The sequence below is a fragment of the Nannobrachium achirus genome (genome assembly GCF_963921795.1).
Source record: "Nannobrachium achirus genome assembly, chromosome: 21".
NCBI lineage: Eukaryota > Metazoa > Chordata > Actinopteri > Myctophiformes > Myctophidae > Nannobrachium > Nannobrachium achirus.
This window is the reverse complement of record NC_137828.1, coordinates 40,691,420-40,714,788: the sequence shown is the minus strand read 5'-3', so window position 1 is coordinate 40,714,788 and position 23,369 is coordinate 40,691,420. Positions and strand designations below refer to the sequence as shown.

At 43.2% G+C, this 23,369-nt stretch overlaps 1 protein-coding gene across 1 annotated transcript in view; it reads left to right on the top strand.

Moving 5' to 3' along the window:
- LOC308306568 (tyrosine-protein kinase Yes) overlaps positions 1-23,369 on the top strand; it is a gene marked incomplete at its 3' end in the record, with an annotated part of 56,945 nt that overhangs the window by 11,873 nt on the left and 21,703 nt on the right. The window contains exons 2-3 of the mRNA XM_080751606.1: positions 7,595-7,909; positions 22,175-22,274. Of these exons, the coding sequence (XP_080607732.1) occupies positions 7,603-7,909; positions 22,175-22,274 (407 nt within the window). The 5' untranslated portion in view covers positions 7,595-7,602. The remainder of the gene's footprint in view (positions 1-7,594; positions 7,910-22,174; positions 22,275-23,369) is intronic.

The window sequence follows — 23,369 nt, the reverse complement described above, 5'->3', positions numbered from 1 at the left end:
ACAAGTTTCCAGAGTCCCCTGAGCCCTTGCATGAAAGGTGGGCATCATTTCCAGTTTTCTTAGCTATATCATTCTGACTGGTCGCTGTTGCTGCTGTGACACCTGAATCTCTGCATGGTGATTATTGATTTTGTTAAGTGATTTGAATAGGCTGTGTGGAGGAAGTGAAGCACACCCCCTTTCCCCCAGTAAGTTTCCTTGGGAAACTTGTCGATTAATGTTTGCTGCATTAAAGTTCTTATGACTTCAAATGTAAATGTTTTATTCTTATTCTTTTTTCATGTTTCCTGAACTCAATTACACCCAAAAAACCTGACCTTTCAATATTCAGTGGTTTTTCTGTAATCCGTAGTTTTTTGAATAATTAGGTTCAGAAAGGTGAGTTAATTTGTCTCTGGATGTATGCATCATCATCCAGGGGAGGGTGTATCACCTTCTCTGTTACTTTACATTGTGTTTGCATCGGCCCAATGCACCGTTTACCATTTACCATTCACCGCTGGTTGTTACGTTCCACCTCCCCAACAACCACACCCTCCCCTGGATGATGATGTGTACGTCCAGACTCTCCAGAGACAAATTAACTCACTTTTCTGAGCCTAGTAATTCAAAAAACTACTGCATGTTGAAAGTTTTTTCTTTTTCTTTTAGTAATTGAGGTCAGGAAACATGAAAAAAAAGCCTCAAAATAAAAAATAATGAAATTTGATGTCATAAGACCTTTAAGCATTTGAAACTGCTCCTGAATTTGAATGTCTTAGATTACAACGTGATGATTCAGGCTGAAGAACTGAAACTTATACCTCTGACTGTCTCTCTGTAACAGAAAAGAAAGAGTGTCTTTATACCTGCCTTAAAAACGAAGAACATCTCCTTTCAGGTTTAGATAGTGGAAACGATCTCTGCGATGTAGTGTGAACGTTTTGCATTCAAACTCTTCACCTTCCTCTGTCATGGTTCCTTTGTGTTTTCCTTGAAAGTGTTCAATTGTGCGTGAGCCAAATCGGGAACCCTTTCCATCATGCTTGCATGCTGGCACCTATTGTAGGTCATATCGTCATCCTCGGGGCAGAGAGATGTTGTCAGCAATTGGAGCGTGTTTCTATAATTAGTAGCAAGTTGGCAAACATACTAGCAGCAGATGCTCTGCTGCTCTACAGTTTGTGAAAGATTGTAAAGTAGTGTTCAGTTTGTCAGTTGTTCCTTGACTTCACCGCAACGTTGGCAGCGGTGCAGGGCAAGCATTTTAATCTTAAAAAAAAAAAAAAAACGCCAGCCTCATACTGTATACTTTAGCTCCAAACGTATAGAGGATTGTGCAAAGTGGATAAAGGATCTGTCCACCACCGCAGAGTCGAGGGGTTTGAGTTTACCACTGCATCGGGCTTGGCCGAGAATCTGAAGCTGGGCGGGGAGGGTGCTAGCGCAGTGATCTTCGTCACTGCGCTAGAAACTACCTACTACAGCATTGTCTACAGGCTGGGGTGGCACCTTTCTGTCAGCGGGGTTGTTGAACAACAGGAGTAGGATGATAGGGCTATTGTACGTCCTCCCGGTGGGGGTTCCTCACTGGCAGTCACAACACAGAAACGTGTGTGAACGATTCACTGGCATAACGACAAAAAAAGTTGAGGAGTACAATTTTCTTATTTTGCCTGATATCATATGTGACAGCTTATATTGACCCCTGACTCAAATCTGTCTCCATTATTACGTGGCATCAAATAACTCAGATTCCCAGACATCTACATTCTCTTAGAGAATCTCTCCTCAGTGTTGAAGTGTGGGACAAGCTCCATCATGTCATTATGTGCCGGCTGGCTGGTTTAACTGAAGCAGCACCGACTCACAGAGGGTTAGCCCAGCTGATGACTGCCTCCAGGCAGAGGCACGCAGACGCTGCATCCTATCATCACAACCAAGAGCTGCACTTAGAAACCCCTCCAAACCGAGAGCCACTGAAACAGTTAAATGTAGATCATTTGATCATTTGGTTCCATTTGTAAAAAAAAGTTTAAGAACCACTGATCTAGTAATAAATAGAAATGCCATTAAAATTGTTAAAGTTGTAAAACAGTCGTGCAACGTCAACTGAAGCATTCAAAATACAAAATAATTTATGACTGTAAATGACATAGCATGTGATTTACATGGATGGCAGAATGGCACAGACTGGCATCCTCGCCAATACAGATACCAGCAGTTTAGGCTGTAACGGCAGCTCTAAAACTGTTTGATGATCCACACGATATACTTATATACCTCTATATGAGTATAGAGGTTCCATTCAAATATACTTTAGATAAGATGACCAGTTCAGACGGTGTGAAAAGACCCACACAATGGTTGTGGTGAAAATAATAGACATACTGCAGTTCTTAGTCTTTGGTCAGGTCAGGGGGTCAGGACTCAGGAGCCTGTTAAACCAAAACAATTGTCTGGATTGGGCTGCCAAGCTGCTAAAAACATCATTATACTGTATTCAGGCTATGCATCCAATGATATTTTATTGTCTGCATTCCCCAAACAATTACGTAGTCATGATTTGACCCAAAAAGTAAATTTATGCTTAATTGGTGCCCAGCCAAGTTAGTAAAAATGCACAGTATATTGTATAATGACACATGCATTTTGCTAACACACACACGTACACTTGCTTATATACGGGACATATACGTACAAACACTGTTCTATAGGGCATAGAAGTGGTGGCCATTATGTGATGCCACAGATAGAAAACCCATTCATTCTTCCCATAATACTTTCTAAAATAGGCCTATGTATTATTTTAAGCCTGGAACCTAGCCATCAAGGCTCCTTGGTGAATCATGACCATAAAACATATGATTCTGTGTCAATTTGTTTTGAATGTTGAATTTATTATATTATATTATATTATATACTATCTATACTATAATTTTGCGAATGTCTGTCTGAGTGAGTGAGTGTCTGTCTGTCTGTCTGTCTGAAACAGCGTTTCTCCTCAGTGGCTGGAGCAATTGATCTGAAATCGCATCACCATTAGCATATGAACACACCTGACATAACTGTGAAGCCCGTTTGTCACTTTCACAAATCGTATGCTGTATATTAGCATTTTTATGGTCTATCTACTATCTATTCTGCATCTAGCTTGAGGCATGTCTATTCTGCATCTAGCATGAGGCAACATGTTTAACCAGCTCTGTGTGTGTGTGTGTGTGTGTGTGTGTGTGTGTGTGTGTGTGCAGGCAGGCGGGTGTGTGCGCAGGCGGGCGGGCTGGGGGGGGATGGGGGGGTAGCCATTAAACGAAACGGGTATTTCTTACATTGATGCTCCTACATATTATCATGCAAGCACCAGTTAAAGTTACTTTCCATCCCTCATATACTGTATGCACAGTGCACATCCCATAACCCACACACTGCACAACATTTTGGAGCTCATATCTTTGAACGGGTAATGGCTAGTATTTAATAAGTACCCTTTTTTTCTTTGACACAGAATCAAATGTTTTATGGTTAATCGGCAGCCTACAGGCTGGGGTGGCACCTTTCTGTCAGCGGGGTTGTTGAACAACAGGAGTAGGATGATAGGGCTATTGTACGTCCTCCCGGTGGGGGTTCCTCACTGGCAGTCACAACACAGAAACGTGTGTGAACGATTCACTGGCATAACGACAAAAAAAGTTGAGGAGTACAATTTTCTTATTTTGCCTGATATCATATGTGACAGCTTATATTGACCCCTGACTCAAATCTGTCTCCATTATTACGTGGCATCAAATAACTCAGATTCCCAGACATCTACATTCTCTTAGAGAATCTCTCCTCAGTGTTGAAGTGTGGGCCAAGCTCCATCATGTCATTATGTGCCGGCTGGCTGGTTTAACTGAAGCAGCACCGACTCACAGAGGGTTAGCCCAGCTATATTTAATAAGTACCCTTTTTTTCTTTGACACAGAATCAAATGTTTTATGGTTAATCGGGAGCCTGGATGGCTTAATTCCAGGCTTAAAAACATTTACATGAATATTTTTGGAAATCTTTGTGGGAAAATGTATAGGTTTTCTATATGTGGAACCACAACATTTGCCTCCACTACTATGTCAGTATGCACTTATTCGGCTGTCCCCTTAAGGGCCACACTGTTGAAAGGGGTAATTGCATGTGACCTGAGATGGTGCAGTGGTTCAGCGCCCCATGTCTCCACTCACCTGACAACTCCCAAGTAGACTTTGCCCCTGTGCTCTTTTCATGAAGTATTAGATTGCTTTCTGAACATTAACGTTCCAATTCATTGTGATGGGTTTCTTTTTTTTCTCACATTCACGAAACAAGGGATGTAGAGAGACTGCTAAAGCTTATGTGTTGCTCAATTTGAATTCATGAAGAGGTGTTGTTTGTTCCTCTCTGGTATTATTATGCAGGGCAGCGATTGAGCACCCGACTTGAATTATAATTTTTTGGCCGCCTGGAACCAGTGTTGCCATTTATTTATATTTACAAGTGACTTTGGACTTTGTGTATCTACAAGCTTGTAGATCGACCATTTTCAAATAGACAATGTAATAGGTTTAAAGTGCTCATGTACTGTAGCCTATTATCGCTCCTTTGGGGGCTTGTTTTCATAGACCTGGTTGCTTGTTTCTCCCACGAAATCTGGCAACACCGCCTGGAACACCTCTCCTCTCCCGCTGATGAAAAACATTGCTTTGCTGGAGACAAATATTGCACGTTAAACTTTTCATGATTAATTGTGCAGCCCTAATCATTTCTCTTTTACAAACTCAGCCACTACCACTAATGGGGAATTCCTTTCAGACTGCCAGGAGATATTGTTTTTTCTGAACCTTTGCCAGGCAGCATTGTGTGTGTCTGCTTATTGGTTAGGATTTGGAGGGAAATGAATGGGAGATTAATTCCAGATACCATAGTATGTGATGTGAATATAACGCAGTAGTAATCTGTCCTTGGAAACATGATGAGTTTTCCATTTAATGTAGAGATTTGCAGAGGATATGGCTCCAGCTAAGCTGGAGTTTTATTTTTGTGCTGGCTAGTGGTGAAATGTTAGGAACAGGTGTCCCAAACCTTTCAGGCCACGACCCCCCCAAAATAATAACATTTTAACCGGGGGGACCCACCAACATAATCATATTTGAACTGGGTACTCGGGACTACCCGCCAAAATTATCATTTGAACTGGGGGCCCCCAATCATATTTGAACTGGGAACCTCCCAAAATTATCATTTGAACTGGGGGCCCCCAATCATATTTGAACTGGGAACCTCCCAAAATTATCATTTGAACTGGGGACCCCCCAACATAATCATATTTGAACTGGGGATCCCCACCCTGACAAGCACTTGGAGGCATTAGCCACATTACATTTAGTTTGACTAAACAGATTCATATTGTGAAAATAGCTGAACTACAAGCTCAGCCTCACACTGTGAGGTGTTAACTTGTGACCTACTGCACATTGAAGGGTTCCATATAGCTTTTTACTTCAGTGCCATAAATCATTTTGCATGAGGGAGGCTTTGACATTTTTTATGCATATTTTTTATTATGATCAAGACATTGGACTGCGTTTCATAGAGTGGTGAGTTCATTGCTGACCCAGAGCCTTGGGCTCTCTCCCCTCTGTCGATGAACTGCAAGCCCATCGTAGTTGACCCAAACAAGGCCCAGAGAGTGCTTTGCTTTCCATGACACCAGATTCTAGTTAAAGGGGAAGGTTGGCTTAGAATCTTACAATAATTTTCTTTTATTTTCTGCCAGCGTGCCTTGCTGGACGCCTGAGATTAGATTTATAGCCATAATTCCTTTCAAGCTATTCAAAAACCTGCATTTCATTTTTCTTAACCCATCTCCAATGACCGACCTCGTGAAAACTATTTTATTAAAGACAACCCCAATGCACACAGGCGCGAGCCGTAACCTGCAATTTTAACCATTTTTTTAACCAGTTTTTTAACCATTTTTTTTATGTGAAGAAACTGCTCCGATTCCATGGAAAAGGTTTTTGTGCGGTTTTGTCCTCGTTTTTTGTTGGGTTTCCCTTGGCAGTCCGGGGCCGGAGAAACTCGATGAACTCACTCGAGTGGCTCCGCCCAACTCTGATGAGGAAAGAAGGATTCCTTCCTGTAGCCTCCCCAAGATCAAGGCTGTTATTTCAAGATCCGCAAGAGATACATCTCCTTGAGTAAAAAAATACTTCATTTCGCGAGCATGTCTGATTGCCTCCATATTTTCTGGACCCTCTATCCGCCAAGTAATGCCTCAGCCACGGTGTTACATTGGCCAGTTCTGTTCTGTAGACGGAGGAATGAGAGCAATGCAGCAGGGAGACACACACCAGCTCTTTAATGCTTCTGGCTACGTCCAAGGGAAGGAGTGGCCCTAAACTAAGGATACGCTTGGCAGATAGTATACATCACAGGTTCGGAAAGACTGGGTTGGGACCCAGGAAAAATATCTCCCCCCCCCCCCCCCCCCCCTTTTATTTTCTTAATTTAAAAAAATATATATTATTATTTCAAAAGTCAAAATTTGTCATATTTTTCTAAAGAAGTTCATAAAAGAAAAGAAGAAATTCCTTTAAATGGAAAAAAAATAGTATTAGTGAAGATAGCAGCTGACAACGCATTGCTTCGTGCCGTGTTCTGAGCTTGTAGATCTGAGATTAGATTTATAGCCATAATTCCTTTCAAGCTATTCGAAAACCTGCATTTAATTTTTTAACCCATCTCCAATGACCAACCTTGTGAAAACCATTTTATTGAAGACAACCCCAATGCACACAGGCGCAAATTTGGTTCCCCGGGAGACAGTACGTTTCTCTTTTGGGTCTGGTGCTAAAACATTTTGAGAACCACTGGACTTTGTGGTCTCTGCTATAGTGCTGTTGTGTCTGAGCCACAACAAGGGGTAAAAGCTTGAGCTTGATTTAAATTTGATTTAGCCTTTACCACTGTGTGCCCCAGTTTCCACCACATGGCTTATCCTGTAGCTGTGGCCTTGATTCGCATGACAATATCGGGTTATCACATTTATAATTTCATACAGCGTGTCCCTGCAGGCCCAATATGGCATACATGTTGCCACCCCATAATCCTTTTTGGGTTGTTTGTTTGTTTTTTGATCCAAGTCCTGCGTTAGTTAATATTAGCGTCGCATGATCATTTTAACAACTTTAACCACAATTTTTACTTTGGCTATTCAAAAATAGCAGATTTACACGGTCATATAGCTTCACTTTGTGCAGTGCTATGAGTTTGTAGATCTGCTATTTTTTTTAATCTTTGATTGTATGTACAGTATAATAGATACAGGTGTGTGGATATATATTCTAGATAAATAATATAGGTCTCACCGGATCTGATACAAATTTTGACCCGATGGTCATGTCAATTCATCCCCTGAGCAGGGTATAGAAGAGGAAAGTTACATAGTGCTGCTTTAAAGCGGACATTTCTAACTCAAATCTTTTCATCTGGAGGTCCCTGGCACATAATATTTTTGAGACAAATACATTCACCGGTAATTCAGTCCCGCGCTCTTCTGCTCACCTGATGAACGTGTTGTGTGTGTGTGTGTCTGTTTCAGACGCGACCATGGGCTGCATCAAGAGCAAACAGGACAAGGGTCCTGTGATGAAGTACCGACCGGACAACACCCCGGCGTCAGACCCCACCTCCTCCGCTGCCGCCGGCGCCCCCCACGCGGGCCACTACGGACCCGACCCCACCCAGCTCCAGCAGAACCAGTGCGCCTCCTCCTCGTCGGGCCCGGCGGCGGCGGCTGGCTTCAACCACACCATCGCCCCTTTCGGAGGCTCCTCGGCCATGACGCCGTTTGGCGGAGCGTCCACGTCCTTCTCCGGTTCTTCTGTACCCGGTTCCTTCCCCGGTGCCGTCACAGGTAAATCGCTGTCCTTTGTTTGTCAGATGGGGGCCACAGCCACACACCATCGGACCCACACCATTATGAATACAGTAATTGTATTTGTACATTGTGGTAATGCACTTAAGTGACATGATGGGAGTAACTTCACTTAAGTGACATGATGGGAGTACTTCTCACTCGCAGCTCATATCGAAGATGCCTCCACCCTCGCAATGTTTAAAACCACACTCAAAAGTCCCCTTTCCGGAGTGTCTAGCGGTCCAGGCGCATACCACATAGGCTCTGATGCCTGACAGCATGTTGTGGGTTCGAGTCCCGATCCCGATGACCTTTGCTGCGTGTCACTCACCATCTATCTCCCCATTTCAGTCTGCTGTCCTATCAATAAAGGCATGAAAGTCCAAAGACAAATCGTTAAAAAAAGAATTGCATTCCCTACCTAATCCTAATCCACCCTTTTACGCTTTTATATTTCTAAGTCGTTTTTATTAATTAATCTGTTTTCATGTTGTGTCTTTGAGTACTCACAAATGCGCTATATAAATTGTATTATTATTATTTGTATTATTATTATTATCCTTCCTTATTACACCACTGATGGAGTGTAGATCACTCAGATCTAACATCAGAGGAACAGAGTGAGTGGGTGGGTGGGTGGGTGTGTGGAGATGCTGAAGATTTGATAGCTAGGGAGGAAGTGCCAAGCCATGGAGTGATTTATAAACCAGTAAAGAACTTTAAAACAGATTTAACTGGCAGCCAGTGTAGTTGCTGAAGGTCGGGTCAGGGTGGTAGCTGGTAGAGCAGTGTTTCTCAAACTTCTCAGGACGCGACCCCCCCAAAATAATCATATATTTGAACTGGGACTGGACAGTCTTGACACACACACACACACACACACACACACACACACACACACACACACACCCTAATAAGCATGTGGAATTGTCAGAGTTGAGGCTTTACATTTTGTTTAACTCGGTTCCATTTTGAAAATAGCAGATCTGCATTCTCACAACGCCGCGCTGTGAGCATGTAGACCTGCTACAGTATATTCACAATTTCTGCCTCTAATATGTGACTATTTGGCCAATGTTACAGTTTGGGTTCCCACGGTCATGAAATTCCTGAAAATATTTTGAAATTAGACAAACATTTTTCCAGTACTGGAAAAGTTTTGGAATTGATCAAGGATCCTGGAAGGTCCTGGAAAAATTGCTACAGCATGCATTGTTTTTGACTCCATAAATCGACTTTGAGGGTTCCCTGACACAATTTTCTTACCTTATTATTATCCACAGATTCCACACTGTTCATATTCACAATAGTCACTCATCTAAATGCCTGCTGTCTATTGTTGTATGCTGATGTATAAAATAGGTTTAACGTTGTTAAACAGGTTTTATGATATTAAGCAATTTTGCTTAATATAGTGGCAGTACACCCAGAAACGCCATTTCAGAGAACCATACCAAAAAATGTCTTCCAAACTAATGAATGGTCTGATTTTAACTTTAACTGCCCTTTGACATTAACACTCTAATAAAGAGCCCAGGTTTTTTAATGAATAATGTGGATGACGTTAATATGACAATTCTTCTCTAATTGTCTTTAGTGCTTTGAAAAGTTCAAAGCCATCACTTAGGAAAAAGTAGAAAGTGAAGAAGGTAAGAAAGGAGACAAAGGTTCAGAGATGGCCATGGAAAGCAATTTTTGAAAATGGGTTATAAATTGCTCCATCTACGCCTTCCCTCTTAGCTTTCTTATACTATTTAAAAAGAAATCTAAGGGATGAGGACTAACCACTCATCCTCTTTAAAACAGCATATGTTCAGCATATGTTCTCCATCATGTGATTCATGTCTACTGGACTAGTAGGCCTATACATTTAGTATTTGACGTGGGCACATGCGTGTCCATCATGCACCATCCGCATGCGCTCCACGGTCCGTTCGCAGCGTGCACACTTTATTTTTGCTACACTGCCGGTCTTTGGTCATTTAAGCGACTCGTTAATGCACTGAATTATTGTTATATAGTCCTGGAAATTGGATTAAATATTCTGGAAAAGTTTTCGAAAAGTTTTGGAAATTCATTGGTAAAAATGTGTGGGAACCCTGAGTTTATAATCTTTGAGGTATTAAATAGTTCTTAAAAGTCATTAGATTGTCACTTTATAAATGTGCAGATACCCTGCTGTATAGGCTTAATATTGTATCTTGGTTTGCTTATTGTTGAGTGAGAAAACAATGTTGCACGTTAGCTAATCGTCTGGGGACCCCCAAGAATCCCCAAATCATGTGGGGACTGGGGGGGACGATTCCCTCCTGTATAACTCCGAGAATGTACACATGGAACCAAATGGATCCTTATGGGCTTGTAACTCTGAGAGTTATGATGGAACTTGAAATTAAAACATTTGAGAACCACTAGTATTGTAATTGTATAGCAGACGTGAAGTCCACATACCAGCTCTGACAGTGTCATGAAAATAAAAATAAAACGTTTCTGGAAACGATTCCAAATGTGATGATGGAACCGTTTCTGGATCCTCAATCTTGGATCGGGTTCCCACGGTTCCGGATCCCAACCCTGGTGGGGACTCCCCTGGGGGTCCCGAGCCACACATTGAGAACCACTGTGGTAGAGAACTCTTGCATTCTGCACATAATGTTAAAGGACAACTCCGCCCTAAATCACTTCTAGGCACATTTTCCTACTTATATTGATCCATAAAGACTGTCCATGGGGTCTATTAGGCAGAAATGCTCCTGTTGTCCAGTTTCCCCAGCAGAACCCAGCAGCTCTCATAGCATAGAGTGGAGCATATAAGCCTATCGCTTTTACACTATTTGGTGTGGTCAAAAGTGATTTCTTTTTTCATGAATGTGTTACTACCGGTAGTTGTCATTACAAACACATCCATGCCTTGTTTGCTCCACACAAGTCACCACAGTCTCATAAATCATGTTTTGGGGTGAGCATTCGGCACAACTGCCAATCAAAGTGACTGTACTGGCCAATCACAGGGCATCTTTTCCGGGACTTGGTAAAACACATAAAAGCATAACATCTGTTTAGCAGAGTGTGATGGCTTTTGTGGGACAACGATGGCATGGATGTGTTTGTAATGACAACTAGTAACACATTCATGAAAAATAAAATCACTTTTGACCACAACAAAATAGTGTAAAAGTGATAGGCTTATAGGCTCCACTCTATGCTATGAGAGCTGCTGGGTTCTGCTGGGGAAACTGGACAACAGGAGCATTTGTGCCTGATAGACCCCATGGACAGTAATTTTGGCTCAATATAAGTAGGAAAATTAGCCTAGAAGTTATTTAGGGCGGAGTTGTCCTTTAAATGTTTATGTGGGATTTAGGGTTAGAGTTCTGGACATACTGTTTATGTGGGATTAAGCTTGTAATCCTGCCCTCTGTTGGATTATCTGCACCCTGGCCTGTGGCGGCATGGGGGCACTGGGCACTAGGCACACTGTTTGGATTCTGCAGGAGATAAGGGGATTACTGTTGGTGGCGTTGTTCTCAGTGGTGTGGTGGTCATATACCAAAGTGAATTGGCTTGGGCTCAAAAATGCATTGACGCGTTTTGAGCTGCTATTTCCACAATTTCTGAAAATACGTGAACATTTTTAACATGGAAATGAATATATGACGATTATGCAAAGATAATTGGGAACGATTGTGATTAGATGATTAGGGCTAGAACTGGCTGTGAGGTCTGACTGCTGTTATTTGCCAGCTGCACCACCTGCCCAGTTAGCAGAATGTTATGAAAACGTTTTTTTCTTTTTTTTTTGTATAGCTAAAGCTAAATACTTGTCCTCTATGAACAGCCTAGTGCCAGATGAGCCGCTTTATTCTGAGCAACCTGTAACTTTTTCTAATCAGATTGTGTGGCTGACGAATTCTAAATGAGACAGAACCAAAGAGTAAATAACTGTTTTCATTATGGAGGGAGTGATTAAAGTGGAGCACGTCCTCAGGGGCTTCCCAAGGGGGGGGGGGGGGGGTTGGGGGGGGGGGGAGTGGGACTGAGTTACTAGGGCCCAAGGTGGAGGGCCCTTAATTATTTTATACTTTAGCTATTGAAAAATAGCAGATATACAAGCTCACAGCGCGGCACTCGCGAGCTTGTGGATTTACTATTTTTTTAAAGCGTGAAAATGTGTGCAAATCTTTGAATATACAGTATGTATTTTTTAAGCGAACATTTGTAACTCTTCTGGGGGGGTCCCTGGAACTAATATTTAGAGAGAGAAAGCATCTGTGTCATTTTAGATTTTAGTTTTTCAGAAAACTCTTAGGATTTAGAACAGTGGTTCTCCAAAATTGTTTTTTTAACACAGATATACTCTTCTGGGGGTCCATGGCACAAAACATTTTCAGATGGGGATCCGCGGGCCAAACACATATCAATTTGGGGGTCCTTGACATGAAAAAGTTTGAGAAGCACTGCCATAAAAAGATGGCAGCGATCAGCTGTAACAAGACAGTGTCTGTCTACTGTCTCTGAACACAAGGCCAATCTGCTTGTTAAGTCAGTGTTTATTCTCTTGTCCACAGTGGTCTTTCTGTGCGGCACCCTGTAGCAGTGGCCTTCAACGTTTTCAGGCCAATTACCTAATGTACTTGACCTTTCACGTTGTGACCTTGTAGATCTGCTATTTTTGGCTACAGTTCTAAGAATATGGACACTAGGGTTCAAGTTGTTAATATAAAAAGATTTGGAAGATTTGGAGGACCCCCTGTAGTAACTCTGATGACCCCCTAGGGGTCCCGTACCCCCTGTTGACGACCCCTTCCCTATAGACACCATGGAGAACACATGCTGTTTTCTTAATGAGGGGGACTTATCAGTCCTTGTCCCTTTTGCACTTTATTTACTTTAAAGGAGTAGTTCACCCCCAAAATGATTTTTGTCACATATCTAAGACAATAATTTGATTACAATAAATGTACCCCCATCCGGAATCAATGGGAGTGAATTTACTTTTTAGCTTTTTTTGTCTTAGGAATGCAACAAAAACAAAAAATATTAATGAACTCAAGTCTCCATGGCGTGAGTAATCAATAGAAGAAAAATCACACCCGTGTGAAGTGGAGCTGTGTGTGTGTGTGTGTGTGTGTGTGTGTGTGTGTGTGTGTGTGTGTGTGTGTGTGTGTGTGTGTGTGTGTGTGTGTGTGTGTGTGTGTGTGTGTGTGTGTGTGTGTGTGTGTGTGTGTGTGTGTGTGTGTGGATCATGTGTACCGATTTTTGTGACATTTGAAGAAAATATGTAGGAAAAGGAGCAAAAAGTGTGTTTTGGAGAAAATTCAAGATGGCGGAAAATCTATCCTGGCGCAAATGGGCGTGGCCTATATGGGGAGATGCGTCTTGACCCAAGGAATCCAGGGAAAAAAGAATTTTAATTTTCCGATCTACGGTTCAAGAGTTACGGGGCAAAACGTAAAGTGGGCCGTTATAGCGCCACCATAATAATAATAATAATAATAATAACTTTATTTATATAGCACTTTTCAAAACATAAGTTACAAAGTGCTGAACAACAATAAAAATGAAGCATACAGGAGAAAAACAATAAGAACCATAGAAACTAAACAATTAAGAGCAGGCAATAAAAGCACACAACATAAAATCAAAAAACTAAGGCAATTTAAGCAATAAAAATACACAGGCAATAAGGACACACAACACAATTAAGGCAAATGAGGTGATCTAGGGGAAGGCTTTTCTGAACAGGTGAGTCTTTAAAAGTGATTTAAAAGATGCCAAGGAATCAGCTTTCCTGATTGCCACGGGTAGGGCGTTCCATAGCTTGGGTGCACGTGCGGCAAACGCCCGATCACCCTTTGTCACCCTTTGTGTGTTTGTGACCTCCAGGAGGGCCTCCTCAGAGGATCTGAGGCTGCGTGAGGGATTATAGGGCGGCACCAGGTCAGTGATATATTGTGGGGCAAGACCCTTTTGGGCCTTAAAAGCTAATAAAAGAATTTTAAAATCAATTCTAAAAACTACAGGAAGCCAGTGGAGGGTTGCTAAGACCGGGGTGATATGGGCACGTTTTTTTGTGTTCGTCAAGAGTCTGGCAGCTGCATTTTGTACCAATTGTAGGCGAGAAATGACTTTGTGTGTTAGGCCGGTGTAGAGTCCATTACAGTAATCCAAACGGGAGGTTATGAATGCATGAATTACTTTTTCTAGGTCTGGAGGTGACAGGACTGACTTGATTTTTGCAATTGTTCGGAGTTGGTAAAAACAGGATTGGACGGTTTTTGTAACTTGTACATTAAAAGTGAGGTCTGAGTCGAAGAAGACACCTAGGCTTTTTGCTATGGGTTTAACAGCACTTGATAGAGTGCCAGGTCGTCTTTTAGGATGTTAGTGAGGTTTGGGGGGCCAAAGAGGACAATGTCTGTCTTGTCGGTGTTCAATTGGAGGACATTTTGTGACATCCAAGAGTTTATGTCGGCGAGACAAGCCCTCAAACCGTCTAAGCTGCCACTAGTCGGGGATTTAACTGGAATGTATATTTGCGAGTCATCCGCGTAGCAGTGGAAGCAGAGCTTGTGCTTGCGTATGATATGACCCAGCTCCAGCATGTATATAGAGAAGAGCAGGGGTCCAAGGACAGACCCCTGCGGGACACCGCATGTGAGAGGGGCAGAGTGGGAGGAGGTGTCCCCTGAGACTACTGAAAAGGATCTGTTGCATAAATAGGAGCGCAGGAGTTCTAGGGCGGATCCCTGTACGCCAACCCATCGCTCCAGGCATGTAAGCATGATGGAGTGGTCGACCGTGTCGAAGGCCGCGCTTAGATCAAGTAATACTAAGATAGCACAGTCGCCATTATCGATGGAAAGTAGGAGATCATTTGTTATCTTAATAAGGGCAGTTTCTGTACTGTGGAGGGCCCTAAATCCAGATTGAAATTGCTCAAAGATGTCGTTATTATTCATGAAGGTGATTAATTGGGAGGAGATGATTTTTTCTAAAACCTTTGACAGAAATGATAATTTGGAAATTGGCCTGTAGTTATTTAGGACAGATGGATCTAAGTTGGGTTTCTTGAGTAAGGGCTGGATGATGGCATGTTTGAAGACAGAGGGAAAGGTGCCAGTGGATAGAGATGTATTAATAATGGCCAAAATGTGGGGTGAAACTGAGTGAAAAACCTCCTTGAGGATTTTGGTGGGAATGGGGTCCAGTTGACAGGAAGATGCTTTCATTGAGGAGATAGTTTTTTCTAGGGTCTGGTAGGTGACATGTGAGAATTGATTGAACGAAACTGAGATGTTTGGGGAAAATGGTGCACAGCTAGTGTCAGGGATTATATGAGATCTGATGTTATCAACCTTGCTAAGAAAGTAGTTGAGGAATTCAACACATTTCTCTTGGGAGAGTTGGTTGGTATCAGAGGAGGTGGGGTTGGTGACTGAGTCTAGCACCTTGAACAGAGTCCTGGGGTTATGGCTATTGGTTGAGATGATATTGGAGAAATAGTCTGATCTTGCAGTCTTGACTGCACTTTGATAATCAGCCATGAGAGTCTTCAGGATGTCTAGGGAGATGTGGAGATTGTCAGATTTCCATTTGCGCTCGGCTTGTCTGCACTGTCTCTTTAAGAGTCTGGTCTGGTCACTTAACCATGGCGAAGATTTATTTTTGGGTTTGGCAGCTTTGAGGGGTGCTATCGAATCCAGGATGGCTAAAGAAGCAGTATCAAAATCGTGGATGAGCTTATCTATGTTATGGAGGGGATTGGGAGAGGGTACTGATGACAAAAATATCTCAGCAAATGAGGTGGCCGTTGTAGAGTCGATGGTGCGAGTGTGGCGGACTGGGAGACAGATATTTGAGTTAATGTGGGGGAGGGGCAAGTTAAAAATAATGGCCTTATGGTCAGTTAAATTGTTAGGGAAAGATATAAATTCCAATATACTGGGAGAGACACCAAGTGAAAGGAGGAGGTCAAGAGTGTGGCCCTTATTATGAGTTGGTTGACAGACTGACTGGACAAAGTTAAATGACTCAATGATTGTGATAAGATCCTTCGCCAGAGGGTGTGAGGGGCAGCATACATGAATGTTGAAGTCTCCGAGAACGGCTATATGATCATATTTGGGAGTTATTATGGATAATAGTTCTGAGAACTCATCAAGGAAAATGGGCCCACTTTTGGGGGGTCTATAGATGACAATGCATAAAAAGGGGGCCTTACCATTAACCACAAAGCTCAGCATTTCAAATGATTTAAACGTGACAGATATATTTACTGGGGAGCATTTAAATGTATCTTTGTGAATAACCGCTAGTCCACCACCTGCACGGCCGGACATCCTGGGTTGATGGAAAAAAGAATAATTTGGGGGTGTAGTCTGAACTAGAAGTACAGAGTCAGAGCTGTTTAACCAGGACTCTGTTATAATAAAAAAATCTAGCTTATTATCTTTAATGAAATCACAATAGGTGAACGTTTTGTTATTTAAGGATCTAACATTTAGCAGCCCAAACCTAGTGGAAGTGTGAGGAGTGATAGAGACAGGGTTCATCTTAAGCTCAGTGAGTGTGGGGCATGGGGGAATTGATATTAAATGTGATGAAACTACAGAGCGCTTGATGTATGGGTTATTCAGCCTAGGAGTAATCCTAACATGGATGGAATGAATTTGTGAGGCGATTTGTGAATGTAATTCCACTCCCGACCAGTAGGGGGCGATGGAGAGTTTGGATGGTGAGGAGTTATGGGCTGGATGAAGACATGGGGTATTTTTGTGCCTATAGTGGCAGCCTGGGGCTGAAATCAGTCTTGTAACGTTATTATTGTTTAATACATTTGTTGGGAGAGCAGCATTATTAGTTATTAAGTTATTAGTTGTGTTAGGATCAGGAATTGAGAGTGTGTATAGTGGTCCGAGCCCGAGGAGAGATGGACTAGGAGGTGGGGAGGAACTATTGTTTTGGGAGCTGGGACCAGGGGGACGTCAATTTGTGGCGGACGTAGTTGGACTGGTCAGTGTTGTTGTGGTCAGGTTTGGAGCGAGGTAGTGGACGGTGATGGCTATTTTGGTCGCTAGTGCACTACTACCCCATCTGCTTGGATGTAGTCCGTCTTTATGAAAGGACGGACGTTCCCAGAACAGGTCGAAATTATCGATGTAGCCTATGTCAAAGTCACGGCAGACGCGCTGGAGCCAAGCGCACAGACCAACCAACCTACTGAACTTTTCCTCACCCCGATCGTACGTGGGAAGGGGCCCGGAAAGTAGAAATGGAAGTCCATGGTTGCGTAACTGATCGATCAGGTGCAGGAAATGATCTCTTGTTGATTCTGATTGACGGAGGGCTGTGTCGTTTGTTCCGACGTGAACTATTATACGCTGAATGGTGGGTGGAAGTGACGGGAGCAAATCTTGGAGTGCTTTGGAGATGGTGATTACTTTAGCACCCGGGAGGCAAATCGTGGTGCAATTAAAGAATCTAACCCGTCTTATAGTGCTGTCTCCAATCAGAAGAGTGGTTGGGTTAAAGAGTGGCCGGGGCTTCATGGATTCTGTGGATTTCGAGACCGGGGCTTCAGTGTCGGGACAAGTGGAAGTGAGCGGCTGGATGGTGCGCTGTTTATGTGTTTGGGGAGGAGGAGGACGAGGACCCCCAGACTGTCTTTTGACAGCGGATAGCAGCATCCTTTGCCGCGCAGATTTTGTTTTTGATTTTGCCCCCGACCCGCTGGAGGTCCGAGCCGCCGACGGGTCCGCCATGGAACCGAGGCGGGGAGATGGGGATATCCCCGGGGAGCAGCGATTTGTGGCCGGGGCAGACGATATGGCCATGAGAGAGTGGAGTACATGGGATTGGGAGGACGAACCTCCCGAGTCAGAAGGCACAAGGGGGGGATATTCCTGAACGTCCAGTATGGAGTAACTGTTTTTCGTGGAAAACGGCTGAGGCGAACAGGATTTTATGGCGAGCGACGGTGCTTTTTTCCCTTTTCTGGGGACTAGTGACCAGGGACCTGGAGTGGAGCAGGACTGGGGTCGTTTTGGCCTGGCTCCATACTGTACCCAGCGGTCGGACGGCTCCACAAGGGCACTGTCGCCCAAGTCCCGTCTGACCTCGGTTGAGGCGGCGGGGCTTGCACACACCGACACCGGGACCGTAGTGTCCAGGTCCCCGACTGCTTGGGAGGGTGCTGCCGGGCCAATGAACACCTCGGGGTCCGATGAATCCATTTCCAGGGCTGGGGAGGAGACCTCGGGACACAGTGAGTCAAGGAGCAGCTCATCTTCTTTGATCTGATGGAGTATCGTTATTCTTCCCAGAAGTTCGGCTACTCTTCCTGACAGGTGGAGGCAGCCATCGCAGTTGGATGTTACGGTAAGAGACATGGTGGTGGTGCTGGGGAAAAAAGAAAGCTTTGGCCAGTAAAAGCGTAATAGTAATGGACATGTGTTGTTGACAGGCAGGATCAGAGGTAGACAGGCAGGCAGCAGCTCAATGACACGTACCCGCGGGGGCTACAGAGTAGCCCACGGAGATTAGTAGACTCAATTCAAAACCATATGGAAAGATGGCACGATAGTGAGCACTAGGACAGTCTAGCAGGTACCGTTGAGGTTCGGCACTTACCCGTGAGGCCCACAGAGTGGGCCTGTTGCGTTGGGTTGGCGTCGGGTAAGGCGAGAGTGGTCTCTCTTCTCTGGTGGTTGGTAAGGCTAGCTGTCAGCTGTCAGGTTAGCTGTCGCACTGCATGCAACGCTGCTAAGCCGGTTACCACAGGTCGATGGCAGGCATATAATTAGTAGTCAAGGTATCCGATTGCTAAAATCTTGTTGTGAAACTAAAGTATAGAGTTAAAACTATCATGACTAAAAAAAGAAAGTAAAATAAATGCCTGGAAATAGTGTAAAAGGGCCAGTTTTGGCGAGGCTGTCAGCTGTGTTCGGCGTTTGGGGTGCAGCTCTGACGCATGCGCAGAGCATGAGGCCGAGTGATGTAATTATTTTTCGATTCATTCTTAAAATCATTATGAATCTCCTCTCCGAGGTTTGAAACTGTAGCTCCTATGGTTTACGAGAGAAAAATACTTGAAAGTGATTTCTTGCATTGTCCCATTATAAGTCAATGGGGACAATTACGCGTCGTTTTTTGCCGATTACGTCGGCATGGTAAGGCGGATCGGAACGAAAGGTAATAGAACACCATTCCCGGCCGAGCCGCACATTTTGATGTATATATTGCGCGAGTGGCGTAAATGGTGCGGCACTAGTTACGCGCCGAAGTCAGGCTACATTCACACAGACAGACAGACACACACACAGACACAAAGACCCACACAGCCACGTACAGTATAGGGAGCTGCACACAGCTCCAAAAATAAAAACATTTTGGGGGTGAACTACTCCTTTAATGGAGATGGAAGGAAAGCTGAGAGTGAAGGCACACTTTGTAACCCTGTGTGTGAAGTGCTTAAAGTGTATTATTAGTAGTGTTTTCTCCATGGCCAGTTCTGTACTACTTTTGTCTATTTTCTTTCTATTTTCATCTGTCCTCTTGCTTAATGGTTTTGAACTTTTCAAGGCCATCAAGAAACAAAAAATAAATAAATAAACAGAGAGGGAGACAGAAGATTATTCAAAAATTGTTCCTTAGTCTCCTCGTCTGTGTCGAGTGGAAACCTCATACGTCCCAAACTTTACTTTTCAGGATTCAAATTCAAAAGTAGCAGATCTGCAAGCTCAAAACGCGCTGATTCGCGTCACGTTTCGAGCTTGTAGATCTGCTACCTTTGATGCTTTTGTGTGACGCTGTAGTGTGATCAAGTAGGGCGTTAAAATTACAGAAAAACACAAGCAGTTAAAATATGGAGATAAGAGGTTTCTGCCCGACAGTGAGGATATATCTAGTATACTATCTAATAGAATTATTAGCAACCTGACACACATTTATCTTAATTAGCCTGTCGACAGCAACGCAGCACAGCCTTGAACACATCTGCTGTTTCTCTGTGTGGAGGCCTCTCCGCCGTGTCATTTCAATGTGCCTGAACGCACATCATTACTGTCGCCTCGCTCGCTAGAGGTAGCTGCTAATGGCATCCAATTTGACACAAAAGGTCAGTTTGTTATTGTGTGTGCATTTATAATACAGGAGTCTTCAACGTTTTCAGGCCAAGGACCCATTAGCTGAGAGAGAGAGATGAAGCAGGGACTCCCTTTAGATATTTTATAAATGTGTGATGCAGACTTGCATCGATTTCATAGATAGATTCATAGACTTGTTTGACAGCCTATGTTGGACTGGTGTTTTTAGTTAACTTGACCTTTCAGTCTGTACTTGGTCTGCTCTTTTTTACCTTTACACCAAACCTTTGCTGAAAATAGCCGATCTACAAGCTCTCAACACCTCACACCTCGCGCTGCGAAAAGAGGTGCGAGGGTTCAAGTTGTTAATTTAAAAGAATGATCCTATCACAAAGACCATGTAGTAACTCTGATGACCCCCAAGGGGTCCCGGACCCCCTGTTGAAGACCCCCTGACATAATGCATCTGCAGTCTGCCCTGGACAGACTGCAGTATGTACAAAACTCATCTGCCAGGGTGCTCACTAGTGTCCGACCGATAGACTTTTTTTTTAACCGATACGATACGATACAAGAGGGGGGGGCCCCATCACCGATACCGATACGATACCGATATAAAATATTTTTGAAAAAAAAAAAAAATTAAAGTTTTTGAAAAAATAGAAGTTTTGAAGGAAAAAAAATGTTTTGAAAAAAAAAATTAAAAAAAAAATGTTTTGAAAAAAAAAGAAATTGAAAAAAAAAATGTTTTTTGAAAAAGAAAAATGGCTGCCAACTCGGGAAACTTGGGCGGGGGCAGCAAATGAGTTATTATTATTATCATTATATTTTTACACACAATCCAGGAGCATTGACAGGCCTGACATTGACAGGCCTGACAAGGCTCGGCTGACACAAAACACACTACGTTGTCAATTCACCATACAGTAAAGGAGGAGGGGAGCTCACTTTTTATGATCTATATACCAGTTTGCTTGTTTCTCTCGCATAAATCTGGCAACACTCTTCTTTCCATTGTCCACACAGTGTTTTGTTTTATATACCAGTTTGCTTGTTTCTCTCCCATAAGTCTGGCAACACGCTTCCTTCCTCCTCTCTCCACTCACACAGTTTGGCTAATGGCTAATGCTAGCTCCGGTAGAACTGGTCGTTTTAAACTCTATAAAGGGAATTAAAAATGCAATCCTTAGATCACCAACAAGTGCTGTCCCTATACTCCCATGGACATTGTTTGGAATTATCTTTGTTGGACTTTGTTTGGAATTATCTTTGTTGTTCTTCAGCAACGTGAGACGTTATGTGAGTTATCACGCACACACACACACACACACACACACACACACACACACACACACAGGCACGCACACACACACACACACACACACACACACACACACACACACACACACACACACACACACACACACACACACACACACACACACACACACACACACTCCACTGGGCTGGCCTGGCCTCAGTGTGAAGGAATGGTGCCCTCTGCTGGACAAAATATTTCATTGCCACTACCATTCACCAGTCCACAGAGCTCCCAGCACCGGCCAGTTTTTTATTTATTTATTTTTATATCGGCGGAAAATTTCACCGATACCGATATAAACCGATATGCCCAAATAAGGCCATATCGGCTACCGATAATCGGCGGCCGATATATCGGTCTCTCACTAGTGCTCACCCTTACCAAACCCTGGCAGCACATCACCCCCACCCTCAAACGCCTCCACTGGCCTCCGGTCAAGTTCCGCATCACCTACAAACTGCTCCTCCTAACCTATAAAGCTCTCCATGCTCTCTATAGCCCCACAGTACCTGTCAGACCTCCTCAAGGCCTACTCCCCGGACCGGAACCTGAGTCCTGCTGACCTGGGACTCCTCACCATGCCTCCCAGCAATAAGCGGACCCTTGGCGATAGAGCTTTCAGTGTGGCGGCCCCAACCCTTCTGGAACTCTCTCCCCATGACCATTTGCCAGTTGCCAACATTGGACTCCTTCAAGTCTGCACTGAAGAGACAGTTGTTTATACAGGCTTTTGGACACTTAACGTGTTTATTTCTGTTTTGTTAAGCGCCTTGGGCTTTTAAAAGGCGCTCTATAAATTCAAGTTATTATTGTTATTTTATTATATCTGTGCGTGTCTGTCTGTCCTTTTCACAGGTGGAGTAACGTTCTTTGTGGCCTTGTACGACTATGAAGCTCGGACATCGGACGACCTGTCGTTCAAAAAGGGAGACCGCTTCCAGATCATAAACAACACGTACGTTTAAGTCTTCCTTCGGCCATCATTCTACAGGGTTATAATAATTCAAGGCATTAAAAGCATGTATTTTCCCTGCAATTAGTTCTGTGTATCATTGCTGTCGATCTGCTACTTTTGCTATATTTGAATTTGAATCCTGCAAATTAACACGTTTAGGAGATGTGAGGTTTCCACACGACAAAGACGATTAAGTAATGATCACTGTGTGTATCTTTTTAGGGCAGGAATCTCTAAAACTGCACCTGCAGCTACTGGCCTTTATAATGAATGAGATAGATGGCTTACAGGTCTCCCAAATCTGGCTGTGTGCCTCACACAGCTATCTTTCATTTTATTTCATTGTGTCAACTAAATCCTCCATTAGAGATTGTAGCGGTAATGCAAACTAGACTTGATGTATTCAACCCTGCACACGCTTTAAATATGCCCCCCTCTAAATCATTTTGTACTGAATGAACTTGTGAAAATGGAAAGAGAATAATAATTTTCAAAGAATAGTGGAACAGAATTAGGATGGGGGAAGTAAAGAATTTGGAACTAAGCAAATGGATTGTTACCCCCTTCAATAATACTAATACTAATACTAATAATAACTTGAATTTATATAGCGCCTTTCAAGACACCCAAGGACGCTTTACATCAGCAAAATAAACTAGCTGCCAAAAGATCAGCTAACACAGGGAAGCTGTCAGAATCTTCCCTAAAATATCTGGGAAAACGCTCTACACGTCCCAGACTTTCAATGTACAGATGTTTTGATTATTATACGCTTTAGACTGATGATGGGCTCTTGGTTTACCTATACTAGTTTACTATTTCTATGCATTTGATGTATTACTTCATGGTGTCCTTGCTTACTGTAAATCGCTCTGGATTAAGACTGAATACATTGCTAAATGCTAGAGTCCAGTGTTGGTGCCTGGCGAAACTCCATGGGGAGAGTAATGGACACCTCCAAGCCATTTCCATTTAACCTCATGCTGGTTAAGGAGGAATAATTCTGCAAAAAGTCTTGAAGGCCTGAACATTACTAAGCATTTGCCCAACTAACTGGTAACATTACCATTTCTATTCCTGCCCTGGCTTATTGAA